The following is a 23005-nucleotide window of genomic DNA, read 5'->3' on the forward strand; positions in this document are numbered from 1 at the left end:
TGAAATCCTGGCAGTATCAAGTACATTTTAAATATCTGTTAAATTAGTATATATATGTATTTCTCTCTATATATATGAATAATATATATTTTTATTTTCAGAAAGGACATAATTCTTAGGCCTTCTGTTAAACATATACAAAACTATCTAATCAGTTTTTCTCTCTCTCTACTCCAAAATATATTACACTGCTAAATATTAATTACAAATGTTAAAACTTTTCCATAAAGTGCTTATTTTAGGCTCTGTCACTTATAATGCATTGTAAGTACATAAATAGCAATAATTTAGTTGATAGATGAAGAAAAAATACAAAAATGAGTGTTTACTTTTGAACCACCTAAAAACATCTTGACTCTCCTTTCTCCATGAAGTAAGAAATTCCCCACCAACCAGCCTTCACCTCCTCCACCAATATCCATGGTCAATTCTCTGCTTTAGATGGAATTCCAATGGAAAATTCCATTGACATTAATAAAAAATAAGTATATTGAAAATTAACAGCTTTTATGATACATTCACCAATGTATTAAAACAAATCCAAATTCCAATCCAAAGGGAGTCTTAAGTAAATGTGATTCTAGTGCATTAATGATAATGGAATTCAAAATGAGTTAAACAAATTAAAATCACTTCCACTTAAAATATGCTTTAAACAAAAAACAGAAAAGCTGTCAGCGAGAGAGGAAGAACTATCAACGTTTTTATTCACAATCATGGTAGATTTGGCAATTAGTTTACTACCCTTGAATCCACAAATTGAAAGTCACACATTTCTACTTAAACAACTTTTCAAATAAGCAATTATGTTTGTAATTATATCTATCATAGATAGGCTTCTCTGATTTTATTCATCATCCACAAATTTGCACCGTGGCCCTCCAATTTTCCACTGAATTTTGAATTCAGCTTTTATTTTTAAAAATATATGGTAGATTTTATTTAAAGTTATTAAGTAAGTCATTTTATCTCATTTCAAGACATGACAATTAGAGAATTATAAGTGAAATCATTGGAAATAAAACTCATAATACACCCTTAATAATATCAAGTAACAATGAAATAAAGTTTAAAAAATAAAATTATTAAAAACCAGCACTGTTACAGTGTGGTACATCTTACAAAATATTTTATCTTATTATATTCTTTCATATATATATATATTAAAATATTTATATATTATTTTCTTTTTCAGAGGCAGACAGACAAAGAGGGGGGAAGAGAGATAGGCAGAGGAAGAGGGAGAGAATCTATGTTGGGTTTGGAGCCCAATGCAGAGCTTGAACCCAGGATCCTGAAATCATGACCTGAGCCAAAATTAAGAGACACTTAACAGACTGAGCCACCCAAGTGTCCTTAAAGTATTTTATATTAATAGAACTACATACATTTATAACCATGTATTTGTATTTTTGAAATGGTTTACCTATTTTACCACCTCTGATTATTCTAAAAATATTGTTGAAAATTAGTATTGCTAACTTGATGTAAATTTTTGATGATCAGATGAGGAAGAAATGTACATGTTTCCTACTCTAGTTAATAATACAATATCCTTGGGGCAGAGCAAGTTGGCAGAGGGGTAGGGTCCCCAAGTCACCTGTCTCCACCAATTACCTAGATAACTTTCAAATAATCCTTAAAACCTATGAGTTTTACCTGAGATGCAAAAAGGGGACAGCTGGAACATTACAGAGGGAAGAGTTTGCACTTTTAACAAGGTAGGAAGGTAGGGAAAAAAAAGAATCAAGTGTGGGGGGGCCTCCTGGCAAGGAGCCAGGCTAAAGCAGGCGACAAAAGCCTCCAGGACAGGAAAGCCCAGTCCCAGAGAAGCAGGAACTTTAAAAATCTGCACCGAATTCTTCCTGGATAGAAAGGCACTTAGAGGGAAACCGGGCAGAACTGCAGGAGGGGCAGGGGAGCCTCCAGGTTCCTAAGGTCACTAACAGAAGACATGCATGCCAGAGGAGAGGATGCCACAGACTGTGGGCCGAGCTCGATAAAGGGCTCAGCAGGGCCTCGGAGAGAAGCAGTCTGGTCAGGCAGTGATCTGGGCAGAGGGGGCTGCAGCCTGCTACCTTCAAGAGCTATGCCCCCGGGAGCAGGATTCCAGCAGGACCGGCCCTAAATCCAAGGGCACGAAGCGGACACAGCCCAGGATCCTACACTACCCCCGGGACAGGCACAGGCACGCAGGACACGAGACAGAGAGGACACTCCTGCTGCTGGGACCCCCAAGCTGTGAAGATTAGCACCCCTCACCCCTGGAGCATCCAGGCCAGTGTGGACTGGGAGCTGCAGTAGTTACTGAGGAAGCTGACTCCAGAGCTGGAAGGCTGGCTGCCACCAGTCTTGTTTTTCCTCCTTCTGGCACCCTGTGCCTGGGACAGAGCTGGGCTGCCAGGGAAACAAGGGTGTCACAGGATAAAAAGCTCCCAATGAGCTGTGCACATACCTGAGAATCAGCACATCAGGCCTCTCACCCAAAAGACCAGCTGACAGGTCAGGAGAAGAGCAATTTCTTGGCTAAGCAGTGCTGGAAAGCTCCAGGAGAAGTCGAGGGATTTACAGTATATAGAACCAGAGGATACCCCGCTTCTGTTTTTTTTTTTAATTTTGTTTTTGTTTTGATTTTTTCTTTTTTTCTTCCTTTTTCCAGTACAACTAGTTTTTAGCCAATCTCCACTGAGCAAAATGACTAGAAAGAAGAACTCATCAAAAAGAAAGAATGAGAAGCAGTACTCTCTCCCACTGAGTTACAGAATTTGGATTACAATTCCATGTCAGAAAGCCAATTCAGAAGCACAATCATAAAGCTATTGGTAGCTCTAGAAAAAAGCATAAAGGATTCAAGAGACTTCATGACTGCAGAATTCAGACCTAATCAGGTCAAAATTAAAAGTCAATTAAATGGGATGCAATCCAAACTGGAGTTCCTAATGATGAGAGATAATGAGGTAGAAGAACGAGTGAATGACAGAGAACACAAGTTCTATGGCAAGGAAGGAAGCTAAGGAAAAAAGAGACAAACAATTAAAAGATCATGAGGAAAGGTTAAGGGAAATAAATGACAGTCTCAGAAGGAGAATTCTATGTTTAACTGGGGATCCAGAGGGCGCTGAGAGGGACAGAGGACCAGAAAGCATATTTGAGCAAATCATAGCTGAGAACTTCCCTAATTTGGGGAGGGAAACAGGCATTCAGATCCAGGAGATAGAAGAATCACCCACAAAAAAAAAAATTCAACACCTAGACATTTAATAGTGAAACTTGACGGGATGAGCACTGGGTGTTATTCTGTAGGTTGGCAAATTGAACACCAATAAAAAATAAATTATTAAAAAAATAATAGTGAAACTTGCAAATTCCAAACATAAAGAGAAAATCTTTACAGCAGCAAGAGACAAGAGATCCCTAAATTCTATGGGGAGAAATACTAGATTAATAGAAGACCTTTCCATAGAGACAGGGAAGGCCAGAAATGGCTGGCAGGATATATTAATACTTCTAAATGAGAAGAACATGCAGACAAGAATATTTTATCCAGCAAGGCTCTCATTCAGAATAGAAGGAGAGATAAAGAGCTTCCAAGATAGGCAGAAACTGACAGAATATGTGATCACTAAAACAGCACTAGAAGAAATATTAGGGGGACTCTAAAAGAAAGAGGATGCCTAAAGAAATAAACCACAAAAACAAGGACTGAATAGGTATTATGATGACATTAAATTCATACCTTTGATAGTAACTCTGAATGTGAATGGGATTAATGATCCCATCAAAAGATGCAGGGTTTCAGACTGGATAGAAAAGCAAGACCCATCTATTTGCTGTCTACAAGAGACACATTTTAGATGTAAGGACACCTACAGCCTAAAAATAAAAGGTTGGAGAACCATTTACCATTCAAATGGTCCTCAAAAGAAAGCAGGGGGTAGCCATCCTCATATCAGATAAATTAAAGTTTGTCCCAAAGACTGTAGTAGGAGATGAAGAGGGACACTCTATCATACTTAAAGGACCTATTCAACAAGAGGACCTAAAAATCATGGATATTTATGTCCCTAAGGTGGGAGCTGCCAAGTAAATCAATCAATTAATAACCAAAGTTAAGAAATATTTAGATTATAATACACTAATACTGGGAGATTACAACACGGTGCTTTCTACAAATGACAGATCTACTAAGCACAACATCTCCAAAAAAACAAGAGCTTTAAATGATACACTGGACCAGATGGATTTCACAGATATTTACAGAACTTTACATCCAAATGCAACTGAATATACATTCTTCTCAGGTGGACATGGAACTTTCTCCAGAATAGACCACATACTGGGTCACAAATCAGGTCTTAACCAATATGAAAAGTTTGGTTTTGTCCCCTGCATATTTACAGACTATAATGTTTTGAAACTTGATCTCAATCAAAAGAAGAAGTTTGGAAGAAATTCAAAGATGTGGAGGTTAAAGTCTATCCTGCTTAAAGATGAAAGGGTCAACCAAGAAATTAGAGAAGAATTAAAAAGTTTCATGAAAACTAATGAGAATGAAAATACAACCATTCAACATATTTGGGATACAACCAAAGCAGTACTGAGAGGGAAATACATCACAATACAAGCATCCTCGAAAAATTGGAAAAAATTCAAATAGAAAAGCTAACCTCACACCTAAAGGAACTGGAGAAAGAACAGCAAATAAAACCTACATCAAGCAGAAGGGATTAAAAAAGATTCGAGCAGAACTCAATGAAATAGAGACCAGAAGAACTGTGGAACAGATCAACAAAACCAGGAGTTGGTTCTTTGAAAGAATTAATAAGATAGATAAACCATTAGCTAGCCTTATTAAAAAGAAGAGAGAAAAGACTAAAATTAATAAAATCATGAATGAAAAAGGAGAGATCTCCACCAATACCAAAAAAATACAACCGATTTTAAAAACATATTATGAGCAGCTATATGCCAATAAATTAGGCAATCTATAAGAAATGGATGCATTTCTGGAAAACCACAAACTACAAAAACTGGAACAGGAAGAAATAGAAAACCCAACAGGCTGATAACCAGGGAGGAAATTGAAGCAGTCATCAAAAATCTCCCAAGACATAAAAGTGCAGGTCCAGATGGCTTCCCAGGGGAATTCTATCAAACGTTAAAGAAGAAACATTATGTGTTTTACTAAAGCTGTTCACAAAGATAGAAAGGGATAAAATACTTCCAAACTCATTCTATGAGGCCAGCATCACCTTAATTCCTAAACCAATGATCCCATCAAAAAGGGAAATTATAGACCATTATCCCTGATGAACATAGATGCCAAAATTCCCAACAAGATACTAGCTAGCAGCATCCAACAGTAGATTAAGAAGATTATTCACCATGACAAAGTAGAATTTATCCCTGGGATGCAAGGCCAATTCCACACTAGTAAAGCAATAAATATGATAGGTCGTATCAATAATAGAAAAAAACAAGAATCAAAGGATCCTCTCAATAAATGCAAAGAAAGCAATTGATAAAATACAGCATCAATTCTTGATCAAAATTCTTGAGAGTGTAGGGATAGAGGGAAAATTCCTCAGCATCTTTAAAGCCATCTTTGAAAAGCCCACAGCAAATTTCATTCACAATGGGGAAGCACTGGGAGTCTTTCTCCTAAGATCAGGAACATGACAGGGATGTCCACTCTCACCACTGCTATTCAACATAGTACTGGAAGTCCTAGCCTCAGCAGTCAGGTACCAAAAAGAAATAAAAGGCATTCAAATTGGCAAAGATGAAGTCAAATTTTCCCTCTTTGGAGATGACATGATATGTATATAGAAAGCCCAAAAGACTCCACCCCAAGATTGCTAGAACTCATACAGCAATTTATCAGTGTGGCAGGATACAAAATAAATGACCAGAAGTCAGTGGCATTTCTATACACTAACAATGAGACTGAAGAAAGAGAAATTAAGGAGTGAATCTCATTTACAATTGCACCAAAAAGCATAAGATACCTAGGAATAAACCTAACCAAAAGCCAAAGGATCTATACACTAAAAACTACAGAACAGTTCTGAAAGAAATGGAGGAAGACACAAAGAGATGGAAAATTATTCCATGCTCATGGATTGGAAGAATTAATATTGTGAAAATGTCAATGTTACCCCAGGCAATTTACACGTTTAATGCAATCCCTACCAAAATATCATGGACTTTCTTCAGAGAGTTAGAACAAATTATTTTAAGATTTGTGTGGAATCAGAAAAGACCCCGAATAGCCAGGGGAATTTTAAAAAAGAAAACCATATCTGGGGGCATCACAATGCCAGATTTCAGGTTGTACTACAAAGCTGTGGTCATCAAGACAGTGTGGTACTGGCACGAAAACAGACACATAGATCAGTGGAACAGAATAGAGAACCCAGAAGTGGACCCTGAACTTTATAGTGAACTAATATTCGATAAAGGAGGAAAGACTATCCATTGGAAGAAAGACAGTCTCTTCAATAAATGGTGCTGGGAAAATTGGACATCCACATGCAGAAGAATGAAACTAGACCACTCTCTTTCACCATACACAAAGAGAAACTCAAAATGGATGAAATATCTAAATGTGAGACAAGATTCCATCAGAATCCTAGAGAAGAACACAGGCAACATCCTTTTTGAACTCAGCCACAGTAACTTCTTGCAAGATACATCCCCGAAGGCAAAAGAAACAAAAGCAAAAATGAACTATTGGGACTTCATCAAGATAAGAAGCTTTTGCACAGCAAAGGATACAGTCAACAAAACTCAAAGACAACCTACAGAATGGGAGAAGATATTTGCAAATGACGTATCAGATAAAGGGCTAGTTTCCAAGATCTATAAAGAACTTATTAAACTCAACACCAAAGAAACAAACAATCCAATCATGAAATGGGCAAAAGACATGAACAGAAATCTCACAGAGGAGGACATAGACATGGCCAACAAGCACATGAGAAAATGCTCTGCATCACTTGCCATCAGGGAAATACAAATCAAAACCACAATGAGATACCACCTCACACCGGTGAGAATGGGGCAAATTAACAAGGCAGGAAACAACAAATGTTGGAGAGGATGCGGAGAAAAGGGAACCCTCATACACTGTTGGTGGGAATGTGAACTGGTGCAGCCACTCTGGAAAACTGTGTGGAGGTTCCTCAAAGAGTTAAAAATAGACCTGCCCTACGACCCAGCAATTGCACTGTTGGGGATTTACCCCAAAGATACAAATGCAATGAAACGCCGGGACACCTGCACCCCGATGTTTATAGCAGCAATGGCCACGATAGCCAAACTGTGGAAGGAGCCTCGATGTCCAACGAAAGATGAATGGATAAAGAAGATGTGGTTTATGTATACAATGGAATATTACTCAGCCATTAGAAACGACAAATACCCACCATTTGCTTCAACGTGGATGGTACTGGAGGGTATTATGCTGAGTGAAGTAAGCCAGTTGGAGAAGGACAAACATTATATGTTCTCATTCATTTGGGGAATATAAATAATAGTGAAAGGGAATATAAGGGAAGGGAGAAGAAATGTGTGGGAAATATCAGAAAGGGAGACAGAACGTAAAGCCTGCTAACTCTGGGAAACGAACTAGTGGTGGTAGAAGGGGAGGAGGGCGGGGGGTGGGAGTGAATGGGTAATGGGCACTGGGGGTTATTAGTAAATTGAACACCAATAAAAAATAAATTATAAAAAATCACTGAGAACCCCCCAAAAAATTAAACCCATACTTTAAAAAAAAAAAAAAAAGACAACCTACAGAATGGGAGAAGATATTTGCAAGTGACATATCAGATAAAGGGATACTTTCCAAGATCTATATAGAACTTATTAAACTCAACACCAAAGAAACAAGCAATCTACTCATGAAATGGGCAAAAGACATGGACAGAAATCTCACAGAGGAAGACATAGACATGGCCAACACGCACATGAGAAAATTCTCTGCATCCCTTGTCGTCAGAGAACTAGAAATCAAAACCACAGTGAAATACCACCTCACACCAGTGAGAATGGTGAAAATTAACAATACAGGAAACAACACATGTTGGAGAGGATGTGGAGAAAGGGGAACCCTCTTACACCTTTGGTGGGAATGTGAACTGGTGAAGTCACTCTGGGAAACCGTGTGGAGGTTCCTCAAAGAGTAAAAATATATCTGCCCTACCACCCAGCAGTTGCACTGCTGGGGATTTACCCCAAAGATACAGATGCAGTGAAACGCCGGGACAACTGCACCCCGATGTTTATAGCAGCAATGTCCACTATAGCCAATCTGTGAAAGAAGCCTCAGTGTCCATCGAAATATGAATGGATAAAGAAGATGTGGTCTATGTATATAATGGAATATTACTCAGCTATTAGTAACGATAAATACCCACCATTTGCTTTGACGTGGAGGGACCTGGAGGGTATTATGCTGAGTGAAATAAGTCCATCAGAGAAGGACAAACATTATATGGTCTCATTCATTTGGGGAATATTAAAATTAGTGAAAGGGAATAAATGGGAAAGGAGAGAAAATGAATGGGAAATATCAGAGAGGGTTACAGACCATGAGAGGCTCCTAACTCTTGGAAACAAACAAGGGGTTGTGGAAAGTGATTTGGACAGGGGTGGGGGTTACGGGGTGATGGGAACTGAGGGGGCACTTGATGGGATAAGCACTGTGTGTTATTCTATATGTTGGCAAATTGAACCCCAATAAAAACAAATTTAAAATAAAAATAAAATAAAAATAAAAATCAGGCAAGTATTTTCAGAACAATTCCCAATTCTTAATGATTATGGCCTTTTATGATATATATTTTTAAAAATAACTACTCTCTTAAATATAAAAGAGTAAATAAATTGCATTTATTGAAAATAAAAAAAAGATCTGGATGTGCTGAGGGAGTTATCTGAAGGCCATTTGTGTAGAACAGAAGTGCTAACAAGGGGAAAATGGAGCAAGGGCATTAAGACCATGAGGAATAGCTGAGAGGACAGCTCTAACAATCCAATTTGGGAGGGACACACTAGGGGTAATTTCAGGTATGTAGCCAATAGCAGTTTATGTAAGTCCATAAATAATTTGGACTTATATGATCTATTGATGAAATTTGAGCAGAGACATATCTCTCCTGGCAATTTTTTCTAGAGAATACCTCTGGTTGTGTCATGGAGACATTCTAGAAGAAAAAAGATGGAAATTGGAAGAGCAATTACAAATTGTTCATGGAACCAAACCAGGAACAGTGGTGGCTGAGCCGAGGGTCTGCAGGGGTGATGGTGATATGGACATATATGGAACCTGTTCTAAGGTGCAGCCAACGAATATGCTGGTGAGTTGGATGTAAGACATTGTGATGAGTCAATACTGATTGTAAATTGGAGAAAAATCATGGCATCACAGCAATGGGAATAAAAGTTGTAAAACAACAACAACAAAAACCCCACATAAATTCCTGCAGAACTAAAAACAAAACGTCTTTGGTGGTACAGACCAATAAAAAAGTATTTAGTATATTAAAATCCATGCCCTTTCTGCATTAAAAATAAAGCACAGTCAGGATGTCATGGCGGTGCAGTGGTCATGCATGCAGTGGTTATGCATCAGCTCTTGATCTCATCTCACATTATGATTTTAGTTTCAGGAGATGGAGCCTTGAGTGGAGTTTCAGGCCCAATGTGGAGTCTGCCAGAATTTCTCTCTTCCTCTCACTCTGCTCCTTCCCTTCATGTGCTCTCTCTGTCTCTCTCGCTTTCTCTCTCAAATAAATAAAATCTTTTAAAAAATAAAATAAATAAAACAGTTTTAGTATTTCCCATCAGCATGTTAAATGCAAGTAACATGTATGTTGCTCAACATTTTCCTGGAAGCAGTGGCCATATATGTTGTAGTAAAGAGGAACATCAGGATATCTCCATGGTTGAACATCTGCTTTTGGCTCAGGTCGTGATCCCGGGATCCTGGGATCGAGTCCTGCATTGGGCTTCCTGCAGGGACCCTGCTTCTCCCTCTGCCTAAGCCTCTGCTTCTCTTATGAATAAATAAATAAAATCTTCAAAAAAATATTGTGGTAAACACTCCTGCAACCAAAAGAGATATCGACTTTTAGAAAATAAGTAAAAATCAATATCTGCTTATAATATATGTAACTTGCAATTTAGTTGGATTTAACTAGGATAGCATCAGAATGCTCAGGAAGTATAGGAGGAGACACAATTAATATAAAAGGGCCGTAAACATAATTCTTTTTTTCATAATTCTATTCTATGACATTACAGATGGATCAAAATTTGCACATTTATTGTATATAAAGTCATCAAGAAATACGCAATACTGACATAAAGACAGTTTTCTCTCAGAATTTTATGAAAGGAGAGGTAAGTAAACGTATCATGTTTCTAGATGGCATGGTAGAGTATAAAGTAGAGGATTGCATATACAATTTCAATTCACTTTCATGTACTCTGAAAGATAATGAAATTCTGATTCAAATCTTCATGTTTTTAGATTCTTAGTATTTTTAAAGACTACTACTTTTTATTTATTTTTTATTTTTTTGTAAATTTATTTTTATTGGTGTTCAATTTGCCAACATATAGAATAACACCCAGTGCTCATCTCATCAAGTGCCCACCTCAGTGCCTTTTACCCATTCACCCCCATCCCCCACCCACCTCCCCTTCCACCACCCCTAGTTGGTTTCCCAGAGTTAGGAGTATGTCATGTTCTGTCTCCCTTTCTGATATTCCCCACTCATTTTTTCTCCTTTCCCCTCTATTCCCTGTCACTATTTTTTATATTCCCCAAATGAATGAGACCATATAATGTTTGTCCTTCTCCAATTGACTTATTTCACTCAGTATAATACCCTCCAGTTCCATCCACATCGAAGCAAATGGTGGGTATTTGTCGTTTCTAATGGCTATATTACCTAATATAATTATTAAATATATATTTAATAATTTACATAATATACACTGAATATATATTTATTACATAATAAAATGCATTAGTTGATTTTTCAATTTTATTGAGACATAATTGATATAATTGTACTGTTCTTAAGTATACCTCATAATAATTTAAAACATGTATATATTATAAAATGATTATCACAATAAATTGAGTTATCATCTAGCACCACACAGTTACAATTCATTTTCTTATATGAAAACTTCAAAAACCTACCCATTAGGAACTTTCTAAGATACAATCAAACATTGTTAACCAGAATCACCATGTTGTTCATTACATTGCAAGACTTACTTATTTTTAATTTATGTTTCTAATAACAAGAAGTTTTTACCTTTTGAACACATGCACCATTTTGCCTGTATTTTTTTATGAATTTTTGAAAAGTGGTTGCACCATTAGAGTTATAATTTTACCGTTTCATAAATTACAAATGTTATATAGATATATCTCATACAATGTGATTTCAGTATAAAAGACAACATTTATGATTTCCTAGAAATTTAGTGGGAGGTGACAATACATTTTTAAATGTGTTATAAAACAAATACCTATGAAACTTTCTTCATTATAATCAGAGTTTTAGGAGTCTTCCAAACTCTGGGAAACGAACTAGGGGTGGTGGAAGGGGAGGAGAGCGGGGGGTAGGGGTGACTGGGTGGCGGGCACTGAGGTGGGCACTTGACGGGATGAGCACTGGGTGTTATTCTGTATGTTGGCAACTTGAACACCAATACAAAATAAATTTATTATTAAAAAAACAAAAAAGGAAAAAAATTTACAGTCAGAAAAATAAGATGATAATAAAAACATTTAATTTTGAAAAATAAAAAATAAAAAAATAAAACTGCTAAAAAAATAATCACGGTTTTAGAAATATCCACTTCTTTCCACACATGAGGAATAGGAACTTTGATTTTCTCTCCAGAGATATGAATAATGGATAACCTCTAAGCATTGAATATTAATAGAGAAAAGACAAACTTCAAGCATTTGTATTACTTCATTCATTCATTCATTCATTCATTCATTCATGAAAGACACAGGGAGAGAGAGAGAGAGAGAGAGACAGGCAGAGGGAGAAGTAGGCTCCATGTAGAGAGTCTGATGTGGGACTCAATCCCATGACTCCAGGATCATGCCCTGAGTTGAAGGCAGGTGCCAAACTGCTTTGCCATCCAGGGATCCCCTGTATTACTATCTTTTTTTTTTAAATTATTATTTTATTTTTTTAATGTTTTTTAATAATAAATTTATTTTTTATTGGTGTTCAATTTGCCAACTTACAGAATAACACCCAGTGTCAAGTGCCCCTCTCAGTGCCCATCACCCATTCACCCCCACCCCCTGGCCTCCTCCCCTTCCACCACCCCTAGTTCATTTCCCAGAGTTAGGAGTCTTTATGTTCTGTCTCCCTTTCTGATATTTCCCACACACTTCTTCTCCCTTCCCTTCTATTCCCTTTCACTATTATTTATATTCCCCAAATGAATGAGAACATATGTTTGTCTTTCTCTGATTGACTTACTTCACTCAGCATAATACACTGGAGGGTATTATGCTGAGTGTATTACTATCTTTAATGGAGAAATTTACTTTTTAACATATTTTTCATTGCCTCCAGAACATCTTTATTCCTAAAGCTGTAGATGATAGGGTTGAGTGTAGGTGTGATGATGGTGTAGAATATTGCCAAATACATGTCCTGGCCTGGTGTGTGGTATGCTTTGGGTCTCATGTATGTGAAAATAAATGGCCCATAGTACATTGTGACCACAATCATGTGGAAGGAACAGGTAGAAAATGACTTTTTACGTGCTTCTGATGATTTCATTTTAAGGACAGTAAGAAGAATTTGCACATAAGAAACAAAGATTAGGGAGAAAGGGACAAGTAGAAAAATTAAACCACTTACATAAACTCCTTGTTCATAGAGTGTTGTGTCCTCACAAGACAATTTCAACATGGCAGGGACTTCACAGAAAAAGTGATCAATGGCTCTCGAGCCACAGAAAGGAAAGTGCAGGGCATAAACCGTGTGAGCTATGGAGTTGACGGTCCCAACAATCCAGGACCCTGCAGCCATGAGATTGCGGACATAGTCATTCATAAGAATGTGATAGTGCAGTGGATGACAGATGGCTACATAGCGATCATAAGACATTGCCGCCAGGAGAAGGCACTCACCACCCAGGAGGGTGAGGGATAGAAATATTTGGAAGCCACAACCTGCAAATGAAATAGTTCTGCTGCCTGAGAGAAAGTTGATGATCATTTTGGGAACAATGTTGGAAATATGCAAGATGTCCATGAAAGAGAGGTGGCTGAGCAGGAAATACATTGGAGTATGGAGTCTCGAGTCCCTGAGGACAAGAAGGATCATGATTGTGTTTTCTGTTAAAGTCATCATAAAAATGATGAATATAAAGGAAAAGAAAATTTGACTTGATTGGGAGGAAGAAAAGAGTCCTAAAAGAATGAAATCAGTGGTGAAATTTTGATTCTCACATCCCATCATGAATTCCACTCTTTTCCTAAAAGATAAAAATAGAATTAAAATGCAGTAATACACATCTCAATCTCATTTACATTTAGAAGTGTAATAAAATGAGTGTGATGCATATTTTACAATTATAGTAAATAGACTCTCAACCAGCTTTTGAAGTGGGCTTATTTTACCACATAGCCATGTATTTGAATCAATTGATAATATTCCATATATTGAGTAAGCTTTAACTCCATGCAGTCTCAGAGTCTTCATTCCATAATCTTAAGTCAGGTTCAATCTTTTGCAAATGTCACTTTTTAAAAGAGACCACCTCCTGAACAGTTTACTTAAATTCTTCATACCCCCCCCACATACCAACATATCTATTTCTCCTTACTGTGCTGTGTTTTGATGTATTGTGTAAATCATTTTTCAACTTTTATGTGTTAAATAAACTTATGAACATTATTTATTATGTATTTTCATTCCAACCTATCAGAACTTAAACGTCCTAGTGTAAACTCTTTGTTTTGCTTACTGTATAACATGAGTGGCTGAAATAATGCCTGGTACATAGTTGTTGCTCAACAATATATTTTAAATACATGAGTAAATGAATAGATACAGTATTCAATTTTCTGTCTCATTTCTTACTTGGATAAAGCTTAAAGAAAATAAAAGGTATTATTTATAAATGTTTCTAAAATAATAGGTAGTGGTAGGCTATAAAATTAGCTTACTCTGTATTTATAATTTGAAATATCAATATTTAGATGTAAAAAAAAGAAAACTTATTCAGTTAAAATAATAGTTTATTTTAAATGGGCCAGTTATATTAACTTCCAGAAATGGATTTATATTTCACTAATTATATTTCATTAATCATTCTGTTTCTTAAATAATGATATTGTTTATATATGGATAGTGGCTACTCAACTGTTCCCTTTACTATTTTGTGTACAAATTCAGTAAGTATGATCTATTCCTCAATAGTCATACTCACCTACATCCACACACACACACACACACACACACACACACACACACACAGATATAGTGGTATAATTTAGGAAAACACTGATGCAAAACATGAAAAATAGGTAATATATAAAACAAGTTATTTGCCATCTTTAAGAACTATTCATAAATTTGGTACACCTGGCTCAGTTAGTAGAACATTCAACTCTTGATCTCAAGGATGTAACTTCAAGCACCATGTTGAGTGTAGACATACCTAAAAATAAAATGTTTAAAAACAAAATAGCAGCAATGTCCACAATAGCCAAACTGTGGAAGGAGCCTCGGTGTCCATCGAAAAATGAATGGAAGAATATTACTCAGCCATTAGAAATGACAAATAGCCAGCATTTGCGTTAATGTGGATTGAACTGGAGGGTATTATGCTGAGTGAAGTAAATCAATTGGAGAAGGATAAACATATATAAAAAATAGTGAAAGGGAATAAAGGGGAAAGGAGATAAAATGAATGTGAAATTATCAGTGAGGGTGACAAAGCATGAGAGACTCCTAACTCTGGAAAACAAACAAGGAGTTGTGTGTGGAAAGGGAGGTGGGCGGGGGGATGGGGTGACTGGGCGATGGGCACTGAGGGGGGCATTGACAAGATGAGCACTGGGTGTTATGCTATATGTTGGCAAATCAAACTCCAATAAAAATATACAAAATTATAACTATTCATAAGTTTTAATAGAGTGTATTTTGGTATTCACTTTGGAGAAACAAATGTACAAAAATGTCCCTGATAATATATAAATAATTTGCATTTTTCTGCTTTATTTTCATGAGTATTGAGATTCTTCATTATGAAATAAAACTCTACATTCTATTTTAATGGTCTGGAACTCAAATTCAATACATCATTATCCAAAGTAGTTTACTTTTTCCCACTGCCAATAATAATTTCTCTTTCTGCTTTTCCTTTTTCCATTAATAATTTCCTTTGTTACACTCATTCTCATTCAAAAGTCTATACTCAATTTTAGTCTTGAAATATGACGGGCTCCTAGGGGCACAGTTGGTTAGGTTTCCAGCTCTTGGCTGAGGCTCAGGTTGAGATATTGGGGTCATGAGATTGAGCCCTAGTTGAGGCTCTGCACTCAGCACAGTCTGCCTAAGACTCTACTCTGCCCCTCTTTTTCCCTCAATCTCTCATTCTCTAAAATAATTTTTTAAAAAACAATAAAAGAAGTATGTGTAAAGCCTGATTTCTACAGAAGCAAATTGCTTAGCAGTCTGTGGCCTTTTGAAGGTTCTCAGTAAATGATTGTTAAAGAATTTTTTACTATGGACACTGAAATCAAGAGTTTTCTACAAAGCATCAAATTATGTTTATATTTTTAAAGAAATTGAGCTGTCTCCACAAGATTGTCTATGTTTTCTCTTCAGATATTAGAAGCACTTCATATACATTCACTAATACTTTGTCTTCGTTCTACCAGCTTCTTTCTACTTCCATGGGGCACCTGAAGTTTATACAATCACCTTTTTAAAAAAAAAGTAGGTTCCACAAAGCTTGGAGCCCAAGATGGTGGTGCTTGAACTAATGACCCTGAGAACAAGACATGAGATAAGATCAAGAGTACCATGCTTAACTAACTAAGCTACTCAGGCAAACTTCCATAGCCCTCTTTTAAGGACATATTGCCTAACCAATCAGACATCTGGAAGATCCATCCATGATGCTAGAATGATGGATAAAATGATACCTTCTATGCTATCCAGAATGTTGAATGAAATCTGTTCTTGAAACCAAAAAGGTATGCTCTCATGGTGGGCTTCCTAACACTAAGTTAAAAAGTCAGAAAACAAATGTCACATATCTTGTAAACTCTTCCAAATATCCGCTACTCTTATAAAATTATAGTCTTTATCTCTCTGCATGACATTAAATATTCTTCTTCTAACAATGCTAAATGTACATAGAGAGATATAATGTGCAATTTACACCCTCCTACCTTATAGAAATTTGGAGACTACTTACAGAAGATGCTATCATCTTTAGATACTCACTATATTTTTAGGTATAAACACAGTCATATCCCAATCTTTCCTCTGAGGTTAAAGAAAGGCCTTCATACACTTTAACCAATGAATGTATGCTCAAGTAATTTTTAACATATTACATTTGTCAAGATTTTCAAAATTCATTATGCCTGCATTGATTTAAATTAACCAATTTCAAAAATATTCTCTAAATTTTTCTGCCAAATCACTCAGTATATAAATAAAACATTCAGAATATTTCTTTATTTTAAACAGTTGGAAATTTACATTTAAGTAGAAGGAGACTATTCAATAATATCAGTAAGACTATACATTTATTCAATTATTTTTATGATCCTACACTACATCTTTAAATTAAAGTTTTAATGGTAAGACAAAGGACAAAAATAACAAAACATTTCTTCCTAAAAATATTAATTTTGAAAAGACTTTGATATAGAAATCCTGGGGAATATTAAATCTGATATACATTCTTATATTTTATACTAAAAGCTAATGCTGCTTTTATTTTTGGGTGTTTTAAAAACCTATAATACCAATGACTCAATGATATAGCAATTAAAAGTTCTATTATAAAACTCCAAACACCAGACTTACATGGTTAGTGTGCAACTGTTTCCAGTTAAGTGGCTGTTATTAATACTTTACTGTAATGGAATTTCATAGAAGAGGCAGAGGTCTGACAATGGATTTCCCTAAATAAGGATGGAATAAAATCATTACTTATTTAAAGAAGTTGATGTGAAAAAATGTATACTGTAAATGTATGATAATGTGACTTTGTCTAGGAATGAGTATGCTACTGACACAAATAATTATATTAAGAAAGTAGTAAAATAATTTAAAAATTTCCATGATTTGAAGACATAAACAAGAAAATCTAATGCAAATACAGTATCTTTGAAGTAATTTATATTATGTATTATTATAATACAACACATCAATCAGATGTGATATTTTATTTTATGTAAAATGAATATTTATCAAATCAGGATGATTATGGCATTTGCCTCAAAGGGATTTTTGAAGATTAAGTGAGATAACACATTATATAAAACACAGACACACAGAGGACAGAGCTTAACACTTAGGAGTTATAGAGGGACAATGATTACTACTATTGTTTGTATTATTATTGTTTCTAAAATTATTGTATTAGTATGTCTATAATTACTTTATTATTTTTGTTGTTATTATATCTTTATTTTAAATAAGCATTTAAATGACTCTATTCTAGAAAGAAAGAGAGTGGAATTCAGTATACAAACATATATATAACTGAGTAAAGAAATACAATTGGATGTGGTGAAGCAGAAGTATATTGTGTACTCATAACCTGGTGAAATTGGTCCAAGGCTCTTCAGGGGAAATGGAAATGTAGTATGTTGAAGGACAACGTGTGGTGTGCTTTCCACCCATATACACACATAAAGGTGTGAGTGAGAGAGCAAAGCAGTGCTAATTATGAAATCGATCAGCTGACCTGCTTGCAATTTCATTTTATACTAGCTATTTGACATAGTTCATTTTTAAATTATTATTATTTTTGTCATTTTGACTTTCCAGGATGCAAAATCATGCACCAAAGAATCATTGCATGGTTGCCTGTCAGGTTAAGGGAGTCTTGTGAGTATTTTTTCACAGTGACATCAAATTTATCATGCCCAACAATTAACTGTCAAAGTCCCCTGAAGAATGTGCTACCATTGGTACCACCATGTATAATAGCAAAACTAGTAATAAAAAAAGGTAATCTTAACTTTTCTTCATCTCTCTACTCTTCTATATGAAAATCACCATCTCCTACCTATCTACATACATAAATGCCTCCCATGGGTAATTCCTCCTCATGGTGCTACATACCATGTGTCATCAGGTGACTAAAGAATCTATCCTCTCCTCCTTCAGGAGAATGTCTAGATCGGTATGGGTTCAGTACCATCCAGACATGATCATGCACATCAGAGCTCTACTGAAATCAGAAGAATGTGGCCAATGAGGTAAATTTCAGACAATGACAGTGGAAGAGTGTTGGGACTGAAAGCACACACTCTTCTCATTCCTTTGTCCTGTGAGTTGCACCTACATGTGATGGTGTGTGGTCCTGCATTCTCTCTGGGAGAGCTTTGCAGGAAATAAAACCCAGTAATTCAGGAGCAAAATGCTGGGAGCCACCTGGCAATTTATTCATCATGATAATGTGTGAATATCAATGAAGATTAACTTACCAAATTGTTAAAAAAATAATTTGGGAAGATAAAAGGCAAGAGATCTCCCTGTGATAGGCTCTCAGTATACTTCATATTCCCATTGATTCACACACTTTTATGATAATGTATCTAGTATAATTCTGGTAGGTTTTATTCAAAATCCATAACACATGCTTTTATGACATAGAATCTCAAAGAATTATAATCAGGTAAAGATAATTCAAGTAAGTGTCTATGTTCAATTTCTCCCCTATGAATAGACTTTTTGTCTAGCCTAGTTTATTCTTTCTGGAACCCTGTTTTCAGCATGCATATTATCTATTAGGTTACACTGTCTGCACGTTCCATTCTATTAAAAAAAAACAACCAACAAACCAGTCAAACAAGCATCTCTATTTTCCACTTCCATGGAAATTAAAGTATTTGTATTTACATGATACTGTCTTTCTTGCATCTTTGTCATATCCATATTCTTTCTTCCACATAAACAGTCTTCCCCATGATTTATTTCTAATGTCTTTCAAATCTTCTAACATCTAAGAATTCATGTAAAAATATCCTTCTGTGGTGAATTCTTTGGTCTCTCTAGACCATTCTTCCTTGCTTCTCTTTCTTAGAACTGGACAGCTCACTCTGTACATCCTGTTTAATCTACAGCTTCTCTGTGTGACTTTCTGTTTGCTCTCTCTGCACCCTTAATGTAACCTACTCAGCTCTTCTTTACCTGATCCCTAATGTCTCCCAAGGGCCCACTTTTCTCACTTCATTAAAAGCTCAACTTCACACCACTTCACACCACCCAGAACAGAACATTGTTGAGGAGCTCTTTCACATCTGATACACTGGGCTACTGGCCCCCCAGAGGCTACACAAGCCCATCCTCATTGATGTCTAGTCATTGCTCACACCATCTGGGTGTCTGATTCAATGTCACTTCTTTCAGAGTGACTGAGAGGCATGGGAAGATTCCTCAATCCAGGAATTTGCTTCAAAATAGCTAAGAGTTTGCAAGGACAAGTGGGGTAAATGGTTTGGGAGGAACAAGGAAATGCAGGGAGGACACCCATCACCTTGAAGTCCTGTGTCATGTAGCCTCTGGAGGAGAAAATAGACACCCTTTGATGGGTGACATAAGTTGCCATGTCCCCAGGGCACAGCTAGGGAAGCAAAGGAAGTAAAGGTAGCATGAGGAAATTGTCTCTGTGGAGTTGGGTGAGGGCATTGAGACAGGTGTTTCTTAGAGTGCACCAGAAATATCTGGTGTCAAAGAGAAGGGAGATAACCAATTTCAGATGGATTAAATAAAGTAAGATGAAACATTTGATAAAGAAAAAACCTTACCTTTCTGAACTCTTCTCTATTATACCTTCTCTATTATACTTAGCATATTTTAATCCCATTCTTCAGGGCCTGAGAGCACATTTCTGTTGAAGGAGCCTTGAATGACATGTCTCTTAATCAGGTATGAGCTTTAGAGAAAGCCACTGGCTGACCTCACTTGCTGCAGCATGGAGAGTCTCCTGGGTGTTTGCAGAGTCAATGAATCAATCTGCTTATCCCACAGACAGCCTACTACAGAGAGGCATGTAAAAAGATGGTTTTGTTTTATGTAAGCTATTATGCTTATTTTTATTCTTTATAGGTTTGTAATTCAGTTGCATTATTACCAAATAAAATAAATATGAAAATAAAAGTAACAAGGGTCTCTTGAGTGCCTCAGTTGGTTGAGCGTCTGACTCTTGATTTTGGCTCAGGTTATGATCTCAGGGCCATGGAATCAGCCCCCTCTCATGTCCCAAGATCAGTGTGGAATCTGCTTGTCTCTCTTCCTCTGCTCCTGCCCTGATGAAGCCCTCTTTGTCTCTCCCTCAAATAAATAAATAAAATATTTAAAACAAGAAAGTAACTGCAACAAAATATGCAGTTAATTTACCAGTCTTACACATAATTATTATGACAGCAACACATGAAAGACAGTATAATTGACATAGAGTGTCATATTCATGTCATATGTACAGCATGGTGATTCCATGCTTCCACACATAACCTAGGGCTCATCACAAGTGCACTCCAACTCCTCTTCACCTATTTTGTCTATCGCCCCACCCAACTCACCTCCAGTAACCTTCAGTTTGCTCTCCATAGTTAAAAATCTGTTTCTTGGTTTGTCTCTCTCTAGTTTTCATTTGCTTATTGCTTTGTTTCTTTAAATTCCACATATGAGTGAGTTCATGTGGTATTTACTTTTGACTTATTTGACTTAGCAAAAGGCTCTCTGGTTCCATTCATGTTGTTTCGAATGGCAAAAAATGTATTCTGCATTTATGGCTGAATTATTTTTAATTTTTGAGGAAGTCTATAATGTTTTTCACAGTGGATGCACCATTTTTCAATTCTACCAACAGTGTGGTATGATTCCTTATCATCCACATCCTCACCAACAGCTACTGTTTTTTGTCTTTTTAGGTTTAGCCATTCTGATGGATCTGCATCACCCTGGTGATTAGTGATGTTGAGGATCTTTTCATTTGTCAGTTGGTCATCTGCATGTCTTCTTCAAAGAAATATCTGTTCATGTCTTTTTAAAGTTATATTAGTTGCATATTGGCGTTTAGAGTTGTATTTATATATTTTGAATGTTCACACATTATGAGATATGCCATTTACAAATATTTTTGTCATTCAGTAAGATGCCTCTTCATTTTATTGATTGATTCCTTCACTGTGCAGAAGATTTTTGGGGGATGCCTGGGTGACTCAGTGGTTGAGCATCTGCCTTTGGCTCAGGTTGTGATCGCGGGGTCTTGGAATCAAGTCCCACATCGGCTCACCAACAGGAAACTTGCTTCTTCATATTCCTATGTCTCTGCCTCTCTCTCTCTGTCTCTCATGAATAAAAATAAAAACTGAAAAAAGTTAAAAATACACCTACATTATGATCTAGCAATTACATTGCTTTTTAATTACCCAAAGAATATAATTGGTGATTTAAAGGGATAAATGCACACATGATACTTATTGCAGCATTATCAACAGCTGCAAAATTCTGAATAGAGTCCAAATGTACATTAACTGAATAAAGAAAATTATAGGCTGATAACATTGATAAACATTGATTAATTAATTAATCAAGGAAAACAGAAGAAGGAATGGAAAATGGAGAAATGACAAGTGGGCAAACTGGACAACTACATGCAAAAGAATGAAAGTGGAACACCAGGGAAATACAAACTATTTTAAAAACATATTATGAATAGCGACATGCCAACAAATTAGGCAATCTAGAAGAAATGGACGCATTTCTAGAAAACCACAAACTACCAAAAAAGGAATTGGAAGAAATAGAAAACCTGAAAAGGCCAATAACCACGGAGGAAATTGAAGCAGTCATCCAAAACCTCCCAAGACACAAAAGTCCAGGGACAGATGGCTTCCCTGGGGAAATCTATCAAACGTTTAAAGAAGAAATCATACCTATTCTACTAAAGCTGTTCAGAAAGATAGAAAGAGATGGAGTACTTCCAAATTCATTCTATGAGGCCAGCATCACCTTAATTCCAAAACCAGACAAAGACCCCACCAAAAAGGAGAATTACAGACCAATATCCCTGATGAATATGGATGCAAAATTTCTCAACAAGATACTAGCCAATAGGATACAACAATACTTTAGGAAAATTATTCACCATGACCAAGTAGCATTTATCCCTGGGATGCAAGGCTGTTTCAACACTTGTAAAACTATCAATGTGATTCATCTTATCAGCAAGAGAAAAAACAAGAACCCTAGGATCCTTTCAATAGATGCAGAGAAAACATTTGATAAAATAGAGTGTTCATTCCTGATCAAAACTCGTCAGAGTGGAGGGATACAGGGAACATTCCTTGACATCTTTAAGGCCATCTACGAAAAGCCCACAGCAAATATCATTCTCAATGGGGGAGCACTGGGAGCATTTCCCCTAATTCAAGAACAAGACAGGGTAGTCAACGCTCACCACTACTATTCAACATAGTACTAGAAGTCCTAACCTCAGCAATCAGACAATAAAAAGAAATACAAGGCATTCCAATTGGCAAAGAAGAAGTCAAACTCTCCTTCTTTGCCAATGACATGATACTCTACAAAGAAAACACAAAATACTCCACCTCAAGATGGCTAGACCTCATAAAGCAATCGGGCAGTGTGGCAGGATACAAAATCAATGCCCAGAAGTCAGTGGCATTTCTAGACACTAACAAGGAGAGTGAAGAAAGAGAAATTAAGGAGTCAATCCCATT

The 23005-nt window shown here is 36.3% G+C and overlaps 1 protein-coding gene across 1 annotated transcript; it reads right to left on the reverse strand.

Moving 5' to 3' along the window:
- Nucleotides 1-12581: 12581 nt before the first annotated feature.
- On the reverse strand, nucleotides 12582-13520 carry LOC112665349 (olfactory receptor 2AJ1). Its single transcript, XM_025455002.2, has one exon. The coding sequence runs from the start codon at nucleotides 13518-13520 to the stop codon at nucleotides 12582-12584; it is 939 nt and encodes a 312-aa protein (XP_025310787.1).
- Between the last annotated feature and the right edge of the window lie 9485 nt (nucleotides 13521-23005).

Source organism: Canis lupus, chromosome 14 (assembly GCF_003254725.2).
Source record: "Canis lupus dingo isolate Sandy chromosome 14, ASM325472v2, whole genome shotgun sequence".
Taxonomy (NCBI): domain Eukaryota; kingdom Metazoa; phylum Chordata; class Mammalia; order Carnivora; family Canidae; genus Canis; species Canis lupus.

Coding starts and splice junctions, on each gene's coding strand:
- LOC112665349 (XM_025455002.2), bottom strand. CDS start 13,520: ATGATGGGATGTGAGAATCAAAATTTCACCACTGATTTCATTCTTTTA.